The sequence below is a fragment of the Botrytis byssoidea genome (genome assembly GCF_014898295.1).
Source record: "Botrytis byssoidea strain MUCL 94 chromosome Unknown BBYS_011, whole genome shotgun sequence".
Lineage (NCBI taxonomy): Eukaryota > Fungi > Ascomycota > Leotiomycetes > Helotiales > Sclerotiniaceae > Botrytis > Botrytis byssoidea.
This window is the reverse complement of record NW_024065852.1, coordinates 1,088,398-1,106,104: the sequence shown is the minus strand read 5'-3', so window position 1 is coordinate 1,106,104 and position 17,707 is coordinate 1,088,398. Positions and strand designations below refer to the sequence as shown.

Here is a 17,707-nt window from a genome sequence, read left to right as displayed (position 1 = left end):
CTACGCCCGAGATCATCCAAGAAATCGTTCCTAGTCAATAGCAGCCTTTCAACATTTTCCCAACCCATACGCTTACTCCATTTACATATTTATCATATTCACCTTTTTTTTTTCATAAAAAATGATTCCATGACTGACAAATTCACCTAGAAGAAGAGATCGCTCGATAACAGATGGACATCAATAATTCAAATAGTTTTGAATTCATGATCTAAGAAGTATTGAGATTATTTTATGGTCAAGAACGTTAGCACATGAGATGACTAACCACCTTAGGGCTTGGTTCAAACGAATAGCTTGAAGTCTTTTCAGAATTTTGAGACTCATTTGCGGGGTTCGTCTATCGTAGAAGGAATTCTCCCAAAAGGAGTACAGTCGTCAATAAATCGCTTACATCCAGTAGCGTTATGTAATAAGCGATGTCAGTTGGAATAAGCATGGAGAATGTTGTCTTTATATCCTAGTCCATTGTTTGTAGAGATATTTCAGTAAAATGAATAGTTGGATACGTGATTACCAGACTCTGTATAGACTCAAAATTGATCGATCTCCAAGATCACTCACATAAACGATAAATCCAAAGCTTCGAAGCATTTTGTTCATTCTTTTGTCGATCGAAAAGAATGACTATTCGACTTGACATGAAATACAGACATGGTATGTATTCTTCTGTGAGGCCAATGACTTGCATGAAGATCGGCATGTGCTAACTAGCCAAGGCCCATTAGTGCTATTGATCAAGGACTGAGCTTACACTGAGGAAGGTTTTCACTATCATGACCGAAAATTATTCCAGCTGACCTTATCAGGAGGACACAACCACGTTATACTGTTTCGAATACTTGACTATATCTAGTCTTATCTAACGAAGCAAAACTCAATTGAAAAAGAGTCGCTCAAGTTATTAAAGACTCTTTGTCAAACAATTTGTATGGAGTTTACAGGTGAAATTGTGAAGTGATTGCTTAATCAGATCAAATAGATGGTCGTCCCGTCTCCCTCAAAATGCCAAGAATGACTATTTCCCAAAATAGAAACATACCCCTGGTTATTGCGTGCTCTGAGATCTGCAACATTCATTGATATGATTCGTCGCGTGCACCAAAAATCTAGCCTTACCCGTTTCCGTTTTATTACTGTTGTCATTTCCCGACGTTCACGATACAAAATATCTAATCTCAAAAATCTCCCTTTGTGCAACATATTTTATTCAAAACATGTTAACGCCATAGTAATAGCTATCAATCATGACTCTCTCTACCATTCAAACAACCGGCCGCGCTGTGCTGCGACGGCCACATTTTCCAAGCCATCGTAAACAAATAAACCTCACTTCAAAGAGACACAACTCCAACAACTCTACCCCTGTATCCCATTCGAATCCCTCCGCAGAGAGCTCCCCGAATGGCACTGCGATTCCTATTCCTGCGACTATCGCGAATGTGCCAATATGGCAACGGCTTGGTCCTTTGACCCGATCATTTCAGGCATACGGTCGATCGCAACGGAAGCGTCCTTACACTACGCAATTCTGCAGTTCGTTGGTAATATATTTCCTAGGGGATCTATCGGCGCAAAGCATCTGCGGAGATGATTATGATTGGAAGCGTACATTGAGGGCATTGTTTATCAGCATGGGAAGCAGCATTCCGTCTTACAAATGGTTTGTCTCCTTGTTCAATCACCCTGCAATGGGGAAGGCATGAGGAAATTAGCTAACAATCCAAAGGTTTATGTTTCTCTCCAACAACTTTAACTACTCCTCGAAAGCCGTTTCCCTCGCTACGAAAGTCGGTATCAATCAGATGTTCTTTACTCCTATATTCAATACATATTTCTTCGGCATGCAATCTTTGTTGTCCGGAGACAGTTTGCCAGACGTCGTCGAGCGTGTGAAGAGGACTGTTCCAACCAGTATGATGAACAGTATTAAATTATGGCCCGCGGTCACAGCAATTAGCTTCGCATGGATTCCACAAGAACATAGAAGCATATTTGCCGGAGTAATTGCGATTGGTTGGCAAACTTATTTAAGTTTCCTGAACAGACGAGTAGAGGGCGAGATGGCCGGAGGCATCGAGAACACACAGAAAGAAGTTGTCAAAGCTCCCACGCCGAAATTGCCAAAAGATACCACAATTAGAAAGGAGTCCACCAAAGAGGCCCAGGAGCAGAAGGCCGAGGCTTGATCAGATTGCGTTGTTATTTATTCGCGGCGTGATTTATAGACATATATGGGCAAGGCATAGACATTATACCGGATTTTTGGGTCAGCCAGCCACCGGCGCAATAGGTATTGGATAAAGGGATAAAAATAGAAGGCACGGCGTTCTTATAGACTTGACTTGGGTAGCATTTCCCCTTAGCGAGAGATTCTAGATTTTGGCTTAACATCTACACGAGAATTAATAATTTCGTTTCTTTTGTATTGAATTTTCTTGAAATTGTGTTAATTGCCAATTTTGTCTCCTTTACATGATCAAGTGCTTGGTGTTGTCGAACTGAAAAATATCTGTCGAGAGATACTCAGATACGCAAGTATGCCTCGAACCTCCAAGATTTTTAGACTTTTGAAAACGTACAATGTATTGTTCGATTTCAAGATTCTTCAGGCAACACTTGTCAATGATGTGAGCATGCTATTGGATGTGAGATGGATGCAAAAAACTTCATCTTATTTTTGAAATTGTCTTAGAAAATTTGACTAAAATACCAACATTTGCGTTGGGAGAGGGATGATTTTGGGAGCAGATGAAGGGGGAGATAGATGTCAAGAATCAGGAGTCTGTCATTTTCATAACGTCATGCACGAGATTGAGACAGAGAGATGTGTTTGGGAACGCTCTCAGGTGAAGATTTTGTCATTTCAGTACCAGTATAACATGCAATCATCAGCCAAGCTTCTAGCATTTCTTAAATGAGAACAAAGGTGCCCAAAGTACTCCCCAGATTTGCTCCATGTTGCTGGTAAAATATACACTCCTTCAATGCCATAAACTTGCAGGTAGATCAAAAGAGAAAGCTCTTGGAGAATATGAAAAGGACCTTGGATTATATCAGAGTATGTCGATGGTGTGCTTGCTCATGGATGATACTTCGAAAGATAACTCTCGATATCCAGCATGCACGTTTATGCTGGTGAAGGTATCAGGCGAAACAAAGTGACTCTCAGAGTTGCAGCTTTCAATTGCGACTTGTTCTCGCTCTGAAAGTCATGTAAGCGAGGGCCGAGTAATGGCATGAATGAAGAATCGAGACATACCGATGGGAAAGCTTGAGCTAAATGAATCTGGTAAGATGCTGAACAATCGAATTTCGACGAAGTGGAGAGTAATGCACAATATTGCACGAAAAGCGACCTTGCTTATAATGCTTATGCACAACTCCACTTGCGTCGACAAAGAGCGCTCGAATTCTCCGTCTCTCTTATCTCCACTTTTGTCTGCATAACATTAGCAATGAAAAGATACCCAAGCCATGGAACAATCTCACCTGAACGGACTCGCGAGAAACTGATCTTCACTTCTTTTTCATGGCTTGGGCTTGAGAGATATCGAGCATGGCTCTGTGACATACAGGCATGTATCGCACAACCGTATTCAAATTATCTCAAAGCCAGGATATGGAAAAGATGTAAATGTCAGCGACTTCAATAAATGTGTTCTTTTGGACCAAGAGATGAGATAATCAGCTCTTGTTGGAGACTACTGTTTGGTGTGTTCATGACGACTCTTTGGAGTAATGAATTGTGTGAAGACTGTCCAGAGGGGTCTCACAGCGGAGACGTTGTTTGTTTGTCTAAAGGCCGATGTAAGTACTTGACGTCATCTGCTTGGACTTTTCCGCAGAAGTATGATAAATTTAGCCTTGCCTTTCTTTAAATTGAATAGAGGATGTGTTGAGAAGAGCATCGCTCATCTTTCGGATGATAGGGTGTGGCACATTCGCATGAATCCTTTCCCCTAACCTCGACCCAAACAATGATCGCTCGGGCAGAGTCTATCTTGTGCATGCTTTACATGTCTCTAGACGTCGCTCTAAAAGACCATTGCAATCTTGTTAGTATCATTGACTTCATCCTCATCCACTTGGATAATTCGATTTCTCGTGGGCTCGCACCTCAGCATCTGCATTATTCCCAAGTAGATCCGAGACTTTGATCCAAACTTTTTGATTTATGTTTCAGCATTTGCCGTGGACCTAAGAGTCTCTCCTTCTTTTCATAGCTGGCCCGATTCGCTTCCAAGTATGCAATACACTAATAACTTTCCACCAATCGATCTTCAAGCTGGATATTTCCAGACCGCGGAGAGAACAGTGACTCTTGGTTCTTTAAATTGATAGACGAAGCAATCGCTCGATACGTCGTAGTAGATTTCAATGTCTTCTCAGCCAGCGGTTCATCGTCTTCGCTTATTTTGCATGCATTCCATAGAGTTATAGTAATGGTCTTCTCACAAGCACTCATTGTCCTTTTTGATGCTCGTAAACCACATGAGTCATGCTCCACTACCATTCATTTATTACGATAGATACTACCGAGTTGTTTCAGCCAGTTATTTCCAGTGTGGCAATTTTAGAACCAGATTGATCGAGGGTGCTAATTTCAGTCTAGTATCAATCTTGTGGGAGAGATTGGTCTAATTGCTTTTCGTTTCCTGAAGTAAGATTTAAGCCCACGCCAGTGCTTTGTCTTCCTCCATAGAGTCCATTCTTACTACCTTCCACTTATATCCATGATTTCCGTAGCTAGGCGTAGGTAAAATTGGTATTACGATGAGAACTGTGAAGTCGATACAGTACTATGGTTCATATTGTTGTGATATTGACTAGGGGACCAGAGGCTGAGACTATGGAACCTATATGTTGCAGTGCCGTGGTAGCGCAATTGAACGTTCCGAGTCACTTTCTCCCAAACGAGATGAGGTCATCTTGATTGGCTGTTGTATGGCTACAATAGTTCTGAATCAAACAACCCTCGAGCCTATCGGAAAACATGTTTCCGAGCTTAAGCGGCACGGGCTCTTCAAGACCTTCGCCTGGTAAATTGATGGCGAAAGATTTGAGTTGGCTGTGTACAGATGCTTCTGCTTGTCGGATCCAGCTTTCTCTTATTCTGAAGCCGAGAGTCTTCACTTATTATTGTAAATTGAGGATGATCCATGACCTCCGCCGAGCCGCCGGCACCTGCTTCAATATAGGCCTTCGCCCTGCATCTACATGGACTGTGCGATTGGATTTTTGAATTAGTTATAAATATCGACCATACTCCGGTCATCTCCACATTTGATCAGGTACTTTCGAGACGACCAGTTTGTCGAAAAAACAGCGGATTGAGACAATTTTATGCTTCATCATGTCACCCCGATTTACTACTCATTGTTGAGTTTATTTCATCTTCAAAAAAATCCGCTCCAAACCACAGACATCATTTGTCAATTCATGACTGGCGTTAAATGTCCCTACCTCTATCGAGTGAGATTAGATAGATGGCCAATGGAAGACCACAGCCAGCATCCTTTCCAAAGTGAACCCACAGAAGACTCCTCGGGCTGGTAGGCTCATATGACAGTCGACTAAGTAGAATAGCTAGGTTTGTATGCCGGGCTCGCGAGTTGTGAAATAGCCAGGTAATGGCACATGATTCGTTTCCAATTCTTTTTCTTCGGGAAGAGAAATTTGTTCGGTATCCTTCCGGGGGTATTGAACGAATCTACATGTGCCGGGTAATCTGGAGCGTTTCTTTGCTCTAACTCTGCTCTTAGGACCGAAATGCGAGGTATCCAACGTTTCAGCAAGTCGGGAAGTTGAAAAGTTGGCAAGATCGCGCATTGCTCTCATTTCCCTCCAAGCCAATGCTAGTTTGCAATGAATCCTACCCATCCAGAGATGTCAACACTAGCTTGGTCAAAGGCTCGAATGTATCATGCTTACGGCATCTCTCTGCTCTCAGAGCACCCGAGAGACAGAATTACCTCAACTTTCCTTTCACGACGATAATTCTGGTACATTTACTACACGCAGTCCCTCATTGGGGATATTGTAGGAGACATCGAATGAGCACCTTGTACCCAGAATTACTGTTGATCCATCTCATAATGGAGATGGAGGCAATTTTCACAATAACAAATAGCCTTGGTAGTCTCAAATTTTCTTTCTCCTGGGAACTCCGCGTGCCAGATATCTCGATATATTGATGTCGTTGTGTGGCTCGCGTTCTTCTTGAAGAGAAACCAGTTCATCGTATGATGAACATGCAGCAAACTCATAAATGCAAAACCTGCGGCGAGATAATGATTCCCATTGCTGCAATATTCTGGTGTTCCCTTATTTTTACGTCCTCTGGAATTAGGAGGATATGGTGAATGATGCCTGCTGGTATTCTTGCATCAATCGACTTATTGCACTCCAAATTGCGTCTGCAATACGTGTTCTCCACATCACACTCGACGCAGGTCCCGTCCGATGTGACACTCTATTTCGGGTCGAACATTGGTCTTCCGTTGGGAATTCTCCTATGATCCCATTACAAAAATCTGAAATAATGAGCCTTCTAGACCATATGCCCCCTCAATCCAAATATATCAGAATCAACATCCATTCGCTCACAATTTTTCGCTCACGTACTTCCGGTATCAAATTATTCATCTGCTGTAAATACTACAGACTTTCCGGACCAGGAAGATCTAAAGTTATAGTACGTCTTCGACGAGACATCTCCTGGAAATCCATCCGGAACCTCTCTTTCTGGTGTAAATCATATCAACAGCCCAAGATAGAACCGCATAGACAGCGCTCAAGCTCTGTTTGAGCAAGACGGTGACCTCCTTGGACAGAAGGAACGATCTTCCAACCCTCCAACCTAGACCGTTTTTTCAAAGAAAATCCTGAACTTATGAGTGCTTGTCTGTATGAGTTTTCGTAGTGAATCAGTCCATCTAGTACAGTGACAAGCGTGTACAATCTTGGGAATTGTTTTCTAACATCCCCTGGCGTTGTACGAGACCGAGAAAGTAGGTTCAAGTATTCAAAAGGGTGGAATTCTCTAACGATCTCGTCAATCAATTTCCGCATGAGTTAGTAAGTGGGTTGGCCGATGATCACATTCTGCGGAACTAGTACTGTAACTCTGCTTGGCCTGCTTTTTACTGGGGTAGCATCCTTCGTCGATAAATTCTCGCACCAATATAGCGAAAGATGAAGACTAAGGGCCACATCCATGGCCTTGCACACCAAGAATTACTTGCTTTAATGCCCGTTTTCCCTCCTGTACAGAAAAATAGCTTCTGTGTTGGCGGATGTTTATCTGTGCTATTCGAATAGTCAACCGTTGCCTGTAGATATCTAATGAGGAGGAGATCTTGAATCCAATAGTCACAGAATAAAGCCTCGACGTAATCTGGAACCAACTGATGGCCTATCATCTATCTGAAGAGTGTCGTCCCAAATAAGTTACGTTAGTCAGAGTCTTCGAAATTTGGATGACCGTCGACAAGGAAGGCCAGCAAAATGTAGTGTACTCATCATAGCTATTGAATGATACGCAAAAGAAGATGACACTCCGTTGAGAAAACATCCTCACTTGGTATTTAGCGGTCCTTTTTCGCGTCCACTCTCGTTCCAGGCAGACTCAACCAGTTGGATATTGGTAATGCCCATCCAGATGACATTGCTGCTGCTTCTGGAACGTAGTTAAGCGATGTATGCCATTCCCCTCTCATTTTTCTCATTGCTTCCCTCTAAAATGCGTTGATTATACGCATTCAGCCGCTGACACCCTGCCTCATAGCAGGTATTAAGGGCTGTCACTCTTTCATTTTGAGTGTCTTGAATCTTGACATTACTTTTGCTTCTTTATGTACCGTGTCGGCGCTTAGTGTAAGATTGGACCTCTGTGCTAGCCAGTAAGTTCGACGGGGAGTTAAACTTCTTGACTGTTTTGATAAGATTTAGAAGATATCGTCAAGCTGAAAGGGGCAATAACGGCCAATTAGTGATCAAAAAGCCCTAGAGGAAGTCATTGGTCTGTTTAGAACGCACAGTCCCTTCCAATAACAGAATATTTGTAGTCAACCCCGAATATATTAGGCGTGGGCTGTGACTCTGCAAGTGTGACCGTAGCGGCTTGGTCGCAACCTTTATTTGATCGCTGTTACTGAGATAGCACTCAAAATTGTGTTTGATGGCGTGGAGTAACTTTTGACGAATAGTGTGGAGATGTGTAGGGTACCAGTCGAAGATTTCTAAAGACGTTGGAAGTGTGTAATGTGGAGTCGCCTGCTAATATTCCGCCATAATATATTCGAGAAGATCAATGACATCCTTCATCAGCTTGATGACTTAACCCGCTAGAGTATGCATCTCCCAGCTGCTCGAAATCCTTCCTTCACTCCAACTGCATCATTATCAGCGACAAGTATCAAGACAGATGTATGACTAGTGACTTACAGCTATGAACCTTCCTGTATGAAGATATTGAAGGTGTCGAAAGTCCGACGGCAAATGTTGTAGCAAATCTTAGGTCTGCTAGGCGCTCGCGCGGCTTGATAGTTTGCAGAGGCTATCCCAAAACCACCTTGAGACTTCGGTAACGAGCCTTCATATTAAGCACGCCAGAATCCTCAGACACTTTCTATTAGATTCCCTCAGAGTGGAAGAGATGTGGAACAAATATCAGTCCTTACTTGTTGGTAAGTGGTTTGAAATGAGATTGAACCTAATAGCGTTGATTCTCTAAGCAATTATAGCCCAAAGCTGGTATGTGACCGACAGCAGTGAATAATCCGATGCGAAATAATGACGAGAGGAAGATAAAATAAGAAACAAAAAACCAACATAGCATCACTTTTGGAACAACAGTGACACAAGACAATAAGTAATTATACCAACATCAGCATCGAAATGTAGAGTTGAAAAAGGCGACCAGCACCAAAGTAAGAAGAGAAATCACGACCAGCGTGAAGAAGTAAAGACAGAATAGTGTGTGGAGAATGTTAGAGAGTATATACAGAGATCTCTGCCGATTTGTCCTGCTCAAATTCACATGATGTTAACAACGAGATCCAGCGGAACGTTGGGCAACGAGCGGTGCGTTGCTTTCCGAGACAGATTTCGTTTGTATATTCCAGCATACAAGAAGCGCGTAGAAATATATGCGCGAGAAGATGTGAAATATGCATGATATAGTGATGAAGTAGACTCGTTTGTAAAGTAAACGCGAGCTGATAGACTAGTAGCAATATTTTTGGGTGTAGTGCCAAATTTTCTCTTAGAAAAGTCGTAAAATCGTAATATCATATAAAATGCTACTAGACTAGGCTGGCTCTGGCTCCAACTGAATAAGAAAGCAAGGCTCAACACAGAGCCTCCAAAACCGTGCATGATTTCAAGCACCTCCAGTTTCAAAAAACGTGCGCTAATAAGGATACGCTCTGACTTCTTCCTCTTTCTCCAAATCAAAGCCCGCTTCGACTTGCTCCTTATGTTTCTTGTCCAAATACTCCAATAAAACCTCACCATACTTCTCCTTTCCCTTATACTTACTCACATCTTCACCCCAACTCCTCACAGCACTTGCTAGTCTTCCCGGTACATACGGTTCTTCGCATATCTCCGTAATTGGATGGAAGTATGTTCTGATAGTAAACACTACACCGCCGGATCTCGGTAGTCTCCTTAAAGACTGCCGTTCGGAGCGAAACCAATGATGTTCAATGGCTTTATTTTTCTCCGCAGTGTCCCAACTTACACTACCGGGCGCTCCATTTTCCGGACCGATGCTTGATGACCATGCAAGTTGATCGTCTACTTGAATGAAATAGTTGTTCTGAAACACCGGTTAGTACATGCGGGTAGGCATAAATCGCGCAAGTAGATGCTTACACGCTGCACGGGTCCATTGGGCTGAACTCTGCGAAAAAAGTTCATCATTCCTTTCTCTAATTTCGCTTGGTATCCTGGTACGTCGCCAGAAGTATGTATCTCGCTCAACGGCATGCCTAATTTATCCTCCAAACGCCAAAATCCCGCGAGTAAAATCGCGCCGGCAAGAAGATAGTACTGTCCATCTTCCTTCTCAAACATGATTGCCAGATCGTCTTGCGTGAATCGGGCTGCCATCTGCATTGGATCCTCTGCAAGTGGCCTTTCAACAATGTTGAATGATTCGTTAGTGAGAAGGTTGTCCATGCCAACTGGTGTGCGTTTGTAAAGTGTGGGGTAACGTTCTGGGAGATACGTGCAAAGCTCCTCAAGCAGCTCAACAGCACCATCAAACGCTGAGGGATCGGTATAGCAAGATCTAGCGCCACGTTCGATAATACGTTTAGCTTTGTCATCATGGAATTTCATGTATTGGTTATCCAATTCTTTGAAACATTAGCCAGCTAGTCTATCATCTGAGGTATGATTTATGTACCTATCCATTCATTCCAATCCATGTTGCGTAAACCCATAGTAATGTGATATGTCCCATAGCGAAATGGACGGTATGGATTTGGCTTCGTTTGCTGCACATCCCAATTAGGGAAAGGAACTGCTGTTGGGCGTTTAAACTGCATGGGCTCCCATACTATCAAGAAGTCAGCTGCTATTCATCAACCACTGCATTATACTAACCTCCTAAAGGTCTCTGTGCTTTACCGTTTTTGAAAGTCGGCTTCTCCAGGTCAGGTGTTCTCGGTCTGGTATATCTCGGTTTCTTGAACATCGTTGCAGCTCGTATTAGCAGCCATACTGCAAGGCAGACTAAACCCGCACCATAAAGCAACATCTTGGGCTTTTCGTTAACAACTCGAGCGGCTTCTGAGGTGCTGAGTCTCTCGCAGGTAGATTTGGTCCATAGTTTGAAGCCATCCCAATTCGTCTCAACCATTTTCACGATGATTCACTCTTGAAATTGAAAGCGAAGAGAATCTCGATGTGAATTTTTGAAGTGACTCGGAATGAAACATATTGATATCTCAATGAAGTCATATATTTATGTATGTGTCGTGAATTGGGAATGAATGATAAGATCTGTCGTACGCAGGACCCCGCCAAATTTGTTCTTATCGCTAGGGATTTTTTTTCCGTTTCGGGTATGGGTTATCACTGTCAAACATCACGACGGTGTACGAACACCTCATCAGGCATAGAAAATAATCTTGAGCTTGAATCACTTGGTGATAATTGATCGAGATGGTACGATTTTGATCATGAACTGAGGGGGACTTTAGGTACAATCTTTATGATACCCGCAGTAAAGAACCACTTGGTCGTAATGGAGGTATCAGAACAATGCAAACCTGTGAAAATCGTTTGGTAGTTAACATTCAACCAATGAATTTGGAAACGAAGTGGACAAAACGCCCAAATTTGTAACTGCGAGCGTCTTCAATTGAAGTATCATCATATGGATTTTATTGAACGTCGAAAAAGACCAAAAGTTTAATGGGTCAAAATTTTATTCTTAGCTACAAAGATCATACATAGTCCCCTCATGAATTATCTACCACCTCCGTTCCCATTCTGCTGGCCCGGATGCGTCCATTGATTTCCTCCATTTTGGTTTGCCCCATTTTGCTGAGCGAAGAAGGCCGGATTTATGAATGCACCTGCTGGTAAGGGAGGAGGAGGAGGCATACCCGCCCAAGGGTTCTGTGCTTGAGCAAAAGGTTGTTGGGGTTGTTGAGGCTGTTGGTATGGTTGCTGATATGGTTGCTGATAACCTTGCGGGTACATTGGCCATACTGGAGGTTGTTGAGATGGGTATTGTGGTGATGGTTGGGGTTGATATTGCTGCGGTTGATTTTGATTGCCGTAAATATTCAAAGGTGGCGGAGGTGGAAAGTTAGGCTTTGGGGGTAATGAAGCTGATTGAGAGTTGAATGCCCCCGGACTTGGAGTAGAAGGTGGTAACGCATGGCTTGATTGCGATGTATTATTATGAGAATTGGCATTTCGATCATTATGTCCGCCACCTCTTCCTCGGCCTCTTCCCCAATCTCCTCTGCCTCTGTCTCCACGACCTCTTCCTCTGCCCCTACCACCATGATCGCCACGTTGACTTGATCTGTTATAATGCGAACCCTCTTGAGGAGCTTCACTACCACTTGCCCCACCAGTAAATCCAACTGGTCTAGTAAGAGTTTTATAAGGACCATCCTCGGCTTCGTCGTAGTTCAACGCAGCACTGTTGTTACCAGAAGTATATGGTTTTTGCGAAGCATGCCCACCACGTGAGTTGCTGCCATTCTGTTGAGTCTTAACACCTCTCTTCTCTGCCCGCTTTTGCTTTATCATTCGCTTATGCTCAGCCTCCTTTTCATCATCAGAGAATTCCATTTCCTCGTCGCCAACTTCTTCGTCGTACAAGTTTGAAGCATCTGTACCTTTGTATGCTTTCAAAGCTTGTGTAAAGACGTACGTTGAATGCTGTTCAGAGTAATACACCGTAGTTCCGACAGATAGTCCTGCTTCGGCAATCGCAGCTGCGTTCGTGAATCTTACACAATACAATGGTTGTTCCACTCTGCCCAACGTTTCCGACACTACACCTATAACGCTGCGATCCTCTAAACATAGCACAGATTCTTCTCTCAATACTTGATATTCTCCACTTGTGAAAGCTTTAATGAGAATGATATTATCCACGACTCCTTCCACAGCTCCCAATTTTGTGATAGGCATTTCAGGCGTTATTGTGACATCTGGTTTAGGTATCACCTCTTCTGGAACTTCATTCTTCGTACGTAGGTGGCCTCCGGTGCGCTTTTCTCCACGTGCCATTCCATCATCATCTGAGCCCCCATCGTTTTCCGTCATTAAGATTCTTGCTTGTTCTTCTGGACTCAATAATTTGTAGGCATTTTCTCCATCCTCCTCCTCGCTATCGTCCTCAGATGAACTATCACTTGAGGAATCTGACGAAGACTCATATGGAGATGAGTCAACCTCCCATTCTGGGTGTTCCTCTTCTGTCGCTGGTGCTGCGGATGCAACGTTCGTTGCAACATCCGTAGTCACAGTCGCAGGTTGTAACAGGCCTCCTAGCATCGCCTCTAATGCATGGGTCAAATCCGGTTGATTGGCATGGCTCTCCGGTACTTGAATATCAATAGTACTAGGTTGAGATCCTAATGATTCTTCCAATGGCATATCTTTCCCTTGTTCGGCATGAATGTCTGTGGTAGATTGTGACGGCGCAATGTCCATCGCATCGTTGTCGGCGTCTTGCGTGTTCAGTATGGCTTGTTCTAGAGGTGCTTGTTCAATCTCCAAATTATTTTGACCTTTCATTTGCTCGATGCCGACTCCCGTCTCCTGTAAAATTTCACTTTTGATTTCTGTAAGGTTTTCTGGAGTCGCATCAGTGGTCACAGCAGTCGCAGATTCTTGAAGTAGAGGTTCGACATCCGCCATTTTGACATCTTCTGGGGGTTGAGCATGACTGATTTCTGGCAATTTCTCTTGTGATGTGGCAGATTCCTCTAAGTGATTCTCTGCGAGGTCGTTCTCCGCTGTTGGGGTTGGATTCTCAGACTTTGGCGCATTTCCAAGTCGTCCTAGCCCGGGTATATTGTAGAGAGTGGATGAAGATGAGGCAGGTTCTTCACTCTCCCCTTTGTGATTGGACTTCTCATCTTGCGGAGGAATTGACGATATGGAGTCAGAGTTATTCATGCTTCCAGTTGAAATCAAAAACGATATGTGAGAGGTCTGGTGACGGTCTATTGCGCTCGAGTGATTTTCGTGGTAGACTTTATCAATTGACTCGAATTTAAATATGTGATACCAGTGCCAGTAGAATATTACAAGAGTATAATATGAATATGGGTATTCAAAAGAGATTTTAACAAAAATATGCTGCAATGCAATACTTCAATGTTGTACGAATTACTGACCAGAAAGTTTTTGAACTTCAAAATTTCCAAATATTTCCCGACGCTAATCATCTAATCTTAGCGCAGGGCGATAAGCTTTTATGGATTCTTATCGGTATGCACAATTCAAGCTCTCCATTTTATGTAAGCTTTATGTAAGTACACTAGAACACGATGTCATCGTTAAAGTCTGCGTTGGAAATCGATTAGAAAAAGCAAGTCAATTGCAACAATGGCACCTCCGCAGCCAGTGAAATTGGGCTCATCTAAAGGAGCAGAACCTTCTACAGCTTCACATTCAAAAAAGAGAAAGTTAGTATTTCAGAAAAGTTGAATATGAAATATTCTAACCAAGTTTCAATAGACCTGCCACTCCATTCGCAGTTCAACCTATCAGCGCATTTTATGTCTTCCTGGCAGCAAATATATTGGCAGCTCTGTATGCTCCTATACAGGATTGTGACGAGACCTTTAATTACTGGGAGCCCACACATTATCTCAGTCATAAATATGGATTACAAACTTGGGAATATTCTCCGGAATTCGCGATTCGAAGTTGGCTCTATGTCACTATCCATGCCCTGATGGGGAATTTCAGAAGGCTACTCCCATTCCCAACGAAGGTATAGAGAAAATTCAATATCCATAGACGGTTAATATCCTAATGGAGGTATAGGTTGGCGAATTCTATTTCATTCGATATTGTCTCGCATTCATATGCGCTCTGTGCCAGACGCAAATGTTTCGAGTCGTTAACGGAACTTTAAACCCGCGAGTCGCCATGTTCTTCATGATGGCCAATATCTTCAGCCCTGGATTCTTTCATGCCTCGGCCTCCTTTTTGCCATCGAGCTTCGCTATGTATACAACTATGCTTGGAATGGCCGCTTTCATGAACTGGAGAGGGGGCTTGAAGACTGCGCAGGGTATCTTTTGGTTCGCTGTCGGTGGAATTCTCGGCTGGCCATTCTCCATGGCTTTGTCTGCCCCTTTCTTAATTGAAGAGGTAATTTTCGCTAGCTTGAGCGATAAAGATGCCGTCGTTGATACCGTAATGCGGTTCGTCAGGGGGGTTGTTGGAGGATTGATTGTTTTAGTAAGCTTTCCCCAAGCCTCCTTTCCTTCAATCGCTAAAGTTGTACCAAGTTCTTTGAATTTGTCGTTTCTGGCTTTTTCTATCGAAAGTTAGTGATTGTCCCTCTGAACATTGTTCTTTATAATATCTTCAGTGGCGAGGGAAGAGGTCCTGAGATCTATGGTACTGAGCCATGGCATTTTTACATTCGTAATTTGATTCTCAACTTCAATATCTGGTTTGTGCTTGCAATTTCAGCTCTCCCGCTTTTCATACTTCAGAAACTATTTGGGTCACGAGAAGGCGGCACCACAACAGCCCTTCGTAGCGTTGTTTTCATGGCACCATTTTACATTTGGCTTGCAATATTCAGCTTCCAGCCACATAAGGAAGAACGATTCATGTATCCAGCCTACCCATGCCTTGCACTGAATGCGGCCATGTCACTTCACATCCTCTTGGCGGCTTTCGGTCATTCGGATCCTAAAACTTTAGTCGGTAAGATTCCAGCTAAATTGAAGCTATTGTTTGTGAGCTTCTTCATCATCGGATCTGTGGATATTGGCGTAGCAAGAATTTATGGGATCTATACAGCGTACTCGGCCCCCTTAAAGATATATAGTCCTCTCCAAAATGGTACGCTTGGGGCACGAGGGGATTCCGTCTGCTTTGCCAAAGAGTGGTACAGATTTCCCAGCTCTTATCATTTGCCAAACGGCATGAAAGCAAAATTTGTAAAGAGCGAATTCGATGGTCTCCTCCCCGGTGAGTTTTCCGAAGCTAGTACGGGATTCGGAATGTGGCCTACATGGCTCATCCCGTCGGGTATGAATGACCGAAACATCGAAGACATGAGCAAATATGTAAGTAAATCTCTTCGCAAACACCCTTCCTCGCAAGTTTTAAAAGAAACTAATATTACATTCAGGTTGACCTCAAGTCCTGTAACTTTCTGGTCGATACCTACTATCCTGGCTCTGTAGCCTCCGAGCTTAAGCCTCACTACATCACGGACTCCGAGAACTGGGAGCCCGTAAAATGTGAACCATTCCTCGATTCATCTAAAACTCACATCCTGGCACGAACCATATGGTTACCAGATTTACCGTTTATTCCAGAGAGATTCCGCAGAAACTGGGGAAGTCACTGCTTATTAAAACGTGCACCAAAGAAGGCAGTTGCTAGCTCTGTATAAAATTTCTTGTATATCAAAAGTTTGTGTTTTGGATTTCAATTTGGTGTCCATGTATTTACAATATCCTATCAAGGTATGTACAACCGCAATAAGAGCATAGGTTTCGTAGACATCTCCTTCCTAGCTCCTTGCTTGTGCGTCATCAATCTCCTAATCAACAGTTGCTCCATTGAAATAATGAATCGTCTCATCTACACATCCCGTTGGTGTCAAATACGCATAATTTCCCAAATTGATCCACAACTTCTGAGCGCCGCAAACCAACCACGCACTTAAGTTCGGCCTACTAATACTAGCTACACTCCACGTTACCGCATCTCCACTAAATGCAAACGTGCCAAACGTATTTTGGGTGGTATTGAATGTCACGGATAATTTAACAGCAGATGAATTCGCGGGTGGTTGGACATTTGCATAGAGGAACGTATTCGGAGCGATTAACTCAACTAGCTGTCCAGATACGATTTGATACTGGCCGGCGGTGGACCTGTCGGCTAGGACAGCAGTGCCGGGCTTGGCAGTTGGGGAAGCTTAGAGGTAAGAACTACAAGGTAACGATGAATTAGACTTTGCCCCCCACATGATATTTTTTGATTTTCCTACCCGTCTCCGGAATTGAGATGATATCTGGAATCAATGCTTTCAAGCCTGTTTCTAAGTTATAAAAGTGGGAATACTGACTGAAAGTTTGGGGTTTCAACGGCACGAATCCAATAGTAGCCACTTTGGAGAGTCGCTCCCGGGTACGAGGCTACACCAGTGGTAGTAGTTGTGGAAAGCGTGGTTGTTGTTGAACGTGTGGTAGTTGGTGTGCCGGAAGTGGTTGTAGCCGGTGTTGTCGCAATCGTTGATGTTGATGATGCGGTGCCAGGAAGGCATTGGGAATAGTCTTCTCAGTATAGTGGTTAGTAGGTATAATTCGGGCGGAAAGGTAGTGGATTACATGGACTGATTGCATGGTTAGTGAATGCCAGAAAGCGAGATGGTTCAATTGAAGAATTCATGACGGGTGTGACAAGTGAGAAGCAGGTACAATCTTACTTGGAATAAGTACACACATAACCCGATGCACAAGTCGTTGCACCAATCCAGCCTGTCCCTCCACCTGCCGTCCGGAATGTATTAGCAATATCTAGAAGATCCGTCCTCCTTTCACGACTCTTACTTACACTGGCCCCACGCAGCTTGCTGTGCATATACATTTTGAATTCCTGCAATCATGAGCAGAGTTGCTCTTAACTGATTGTTCAAATACATAATGATTAAAAAACAGTTTTTTTTTTGATTTCTATGAAATGAATACAGAAAAAGCGATAGAAAAACGGATTCTTATATTCAAAAAATTTATAGTAGTATCTTTCTCGGACCGACAAACCCGTAGAGGCAGAATGTATATAAATTGGATTCTTGGTCTCATGACCTGTGACCTCTAGGGAGCTATAAATTTGAAACCGATATTGACAAGGTAAAAGAACAAAAAGATTGTTCCACATAATTTGATGGTCTTGAATTATACTTTATTTATTTTTCATACTTGAGATTAGCATTGCTGGTTCTTCGCTTGCACATTAAAGC

The 17,707-nt window shown here is 43.1% G+C and overlaps 5 protein-coding genes across 5 annotated transcripts; 2 read left to right on the top strand and 3 right to left on the bottom strand.

Annotated features, from left to right (window-relative positions):
* Positions 1-1,247: 1,247 nt before the first annotated feature.
* EAE97_006367 (uncharacterized protein) lies at positions 1,248-2,189 on the top strand (the record flags this gene model as incomplete). The annotated part of the gene is made up of 2 exons (XM_038876880.1): positions 1,248-1,663; positions 1,730-2,189. 2 exons carry the CDS (start codon positions 1,248-1,250, stop codon positions 2,187-2,189), a joined length of 876 nt encoding a protein of 291 aa, XP_038732587.1.
* Positions 2,190-9,415: 7,226 nt separating this feature from the next.
* Positions 9,416-10,873, bottom strand: EAE97_006366 (uncharacterized protein; the record flags this gene model as incomplete). The annotated part of the gene is made up of 4 exons (XM_038876879.1): positions 9,416-9,826; positions 9,883-10,367; positions 10,418-10,570; positions 10,618-10,873. The coding sequence occupies 4 exons, from the start codon at positions 10,871-10,873 to the stop codon at positions 9,416-9,418; spliced, it is 1,305 nt and encodes a 434-aa protein (XP_038732586.1).
* A 611-nt stretch (positions 10,874-11,484) lies between these two features.
* On the bottom strand, positions 11,485-13,662 carry EAE97_006365 (uncharacterized protein; the record flags this gene model as incomplete). The annotated part of the gene is made up of 1 exon (XM_038876878.1): positions 11,485-13,662. One exon carries the CDS (start codon positions 13,660-13,662, stop codon positions 11,485-11,487), a length of 2,178 nt encoding a protein of 725 aa, XP_038732585.1.
* A 432-nt stretch (positions 13,663-14,094) lies between these two features.
* EAE97_006364 (uncharacterized protein) lies at positions 14,095-16,132 on the top strand (the record flags this gene model as incomplete). Its single annotated transcript, XM_038876877.1, has 5 exons — positions 14,095-14,174; positions 14,227-14,485; positions 14,539-14,958; positions 15,009-15,800; positions 15,866-16,132. 5 exons carry the CDS (start codon positions 14,095-14,097, stop codon positions 16,130-16,132), a joined length of 1,818 nt encoding a protein of 605 aa, XP_038732584.1.
* A 150-nt stretch (positions 16,133-16,282) lies between these two features.
* On the bottom strand, positions 16,283-17,389 carry EAE97_006363 (uncharacterized protein; the record flags this gene model as incomplete). The annotated part of the gene is given in 5 exon segments (XM_038876876.1): positions 16,283-16,645; positions 16,810-17,021; positions 17,076-17,168; positions 17,187-17,237; positions 17,302-17,389. The coding sequence occupies 5 exon segments, from the start codon at positions 17,387-17,389 to the stop codon at positions 16,283-16,285; spliced, it is 807 nt and encodes a 268-aa protein (XP_038732583.1).
* Between the last annotated feature and the right edge of the window lie 318 nt (positions 17,390-17,707).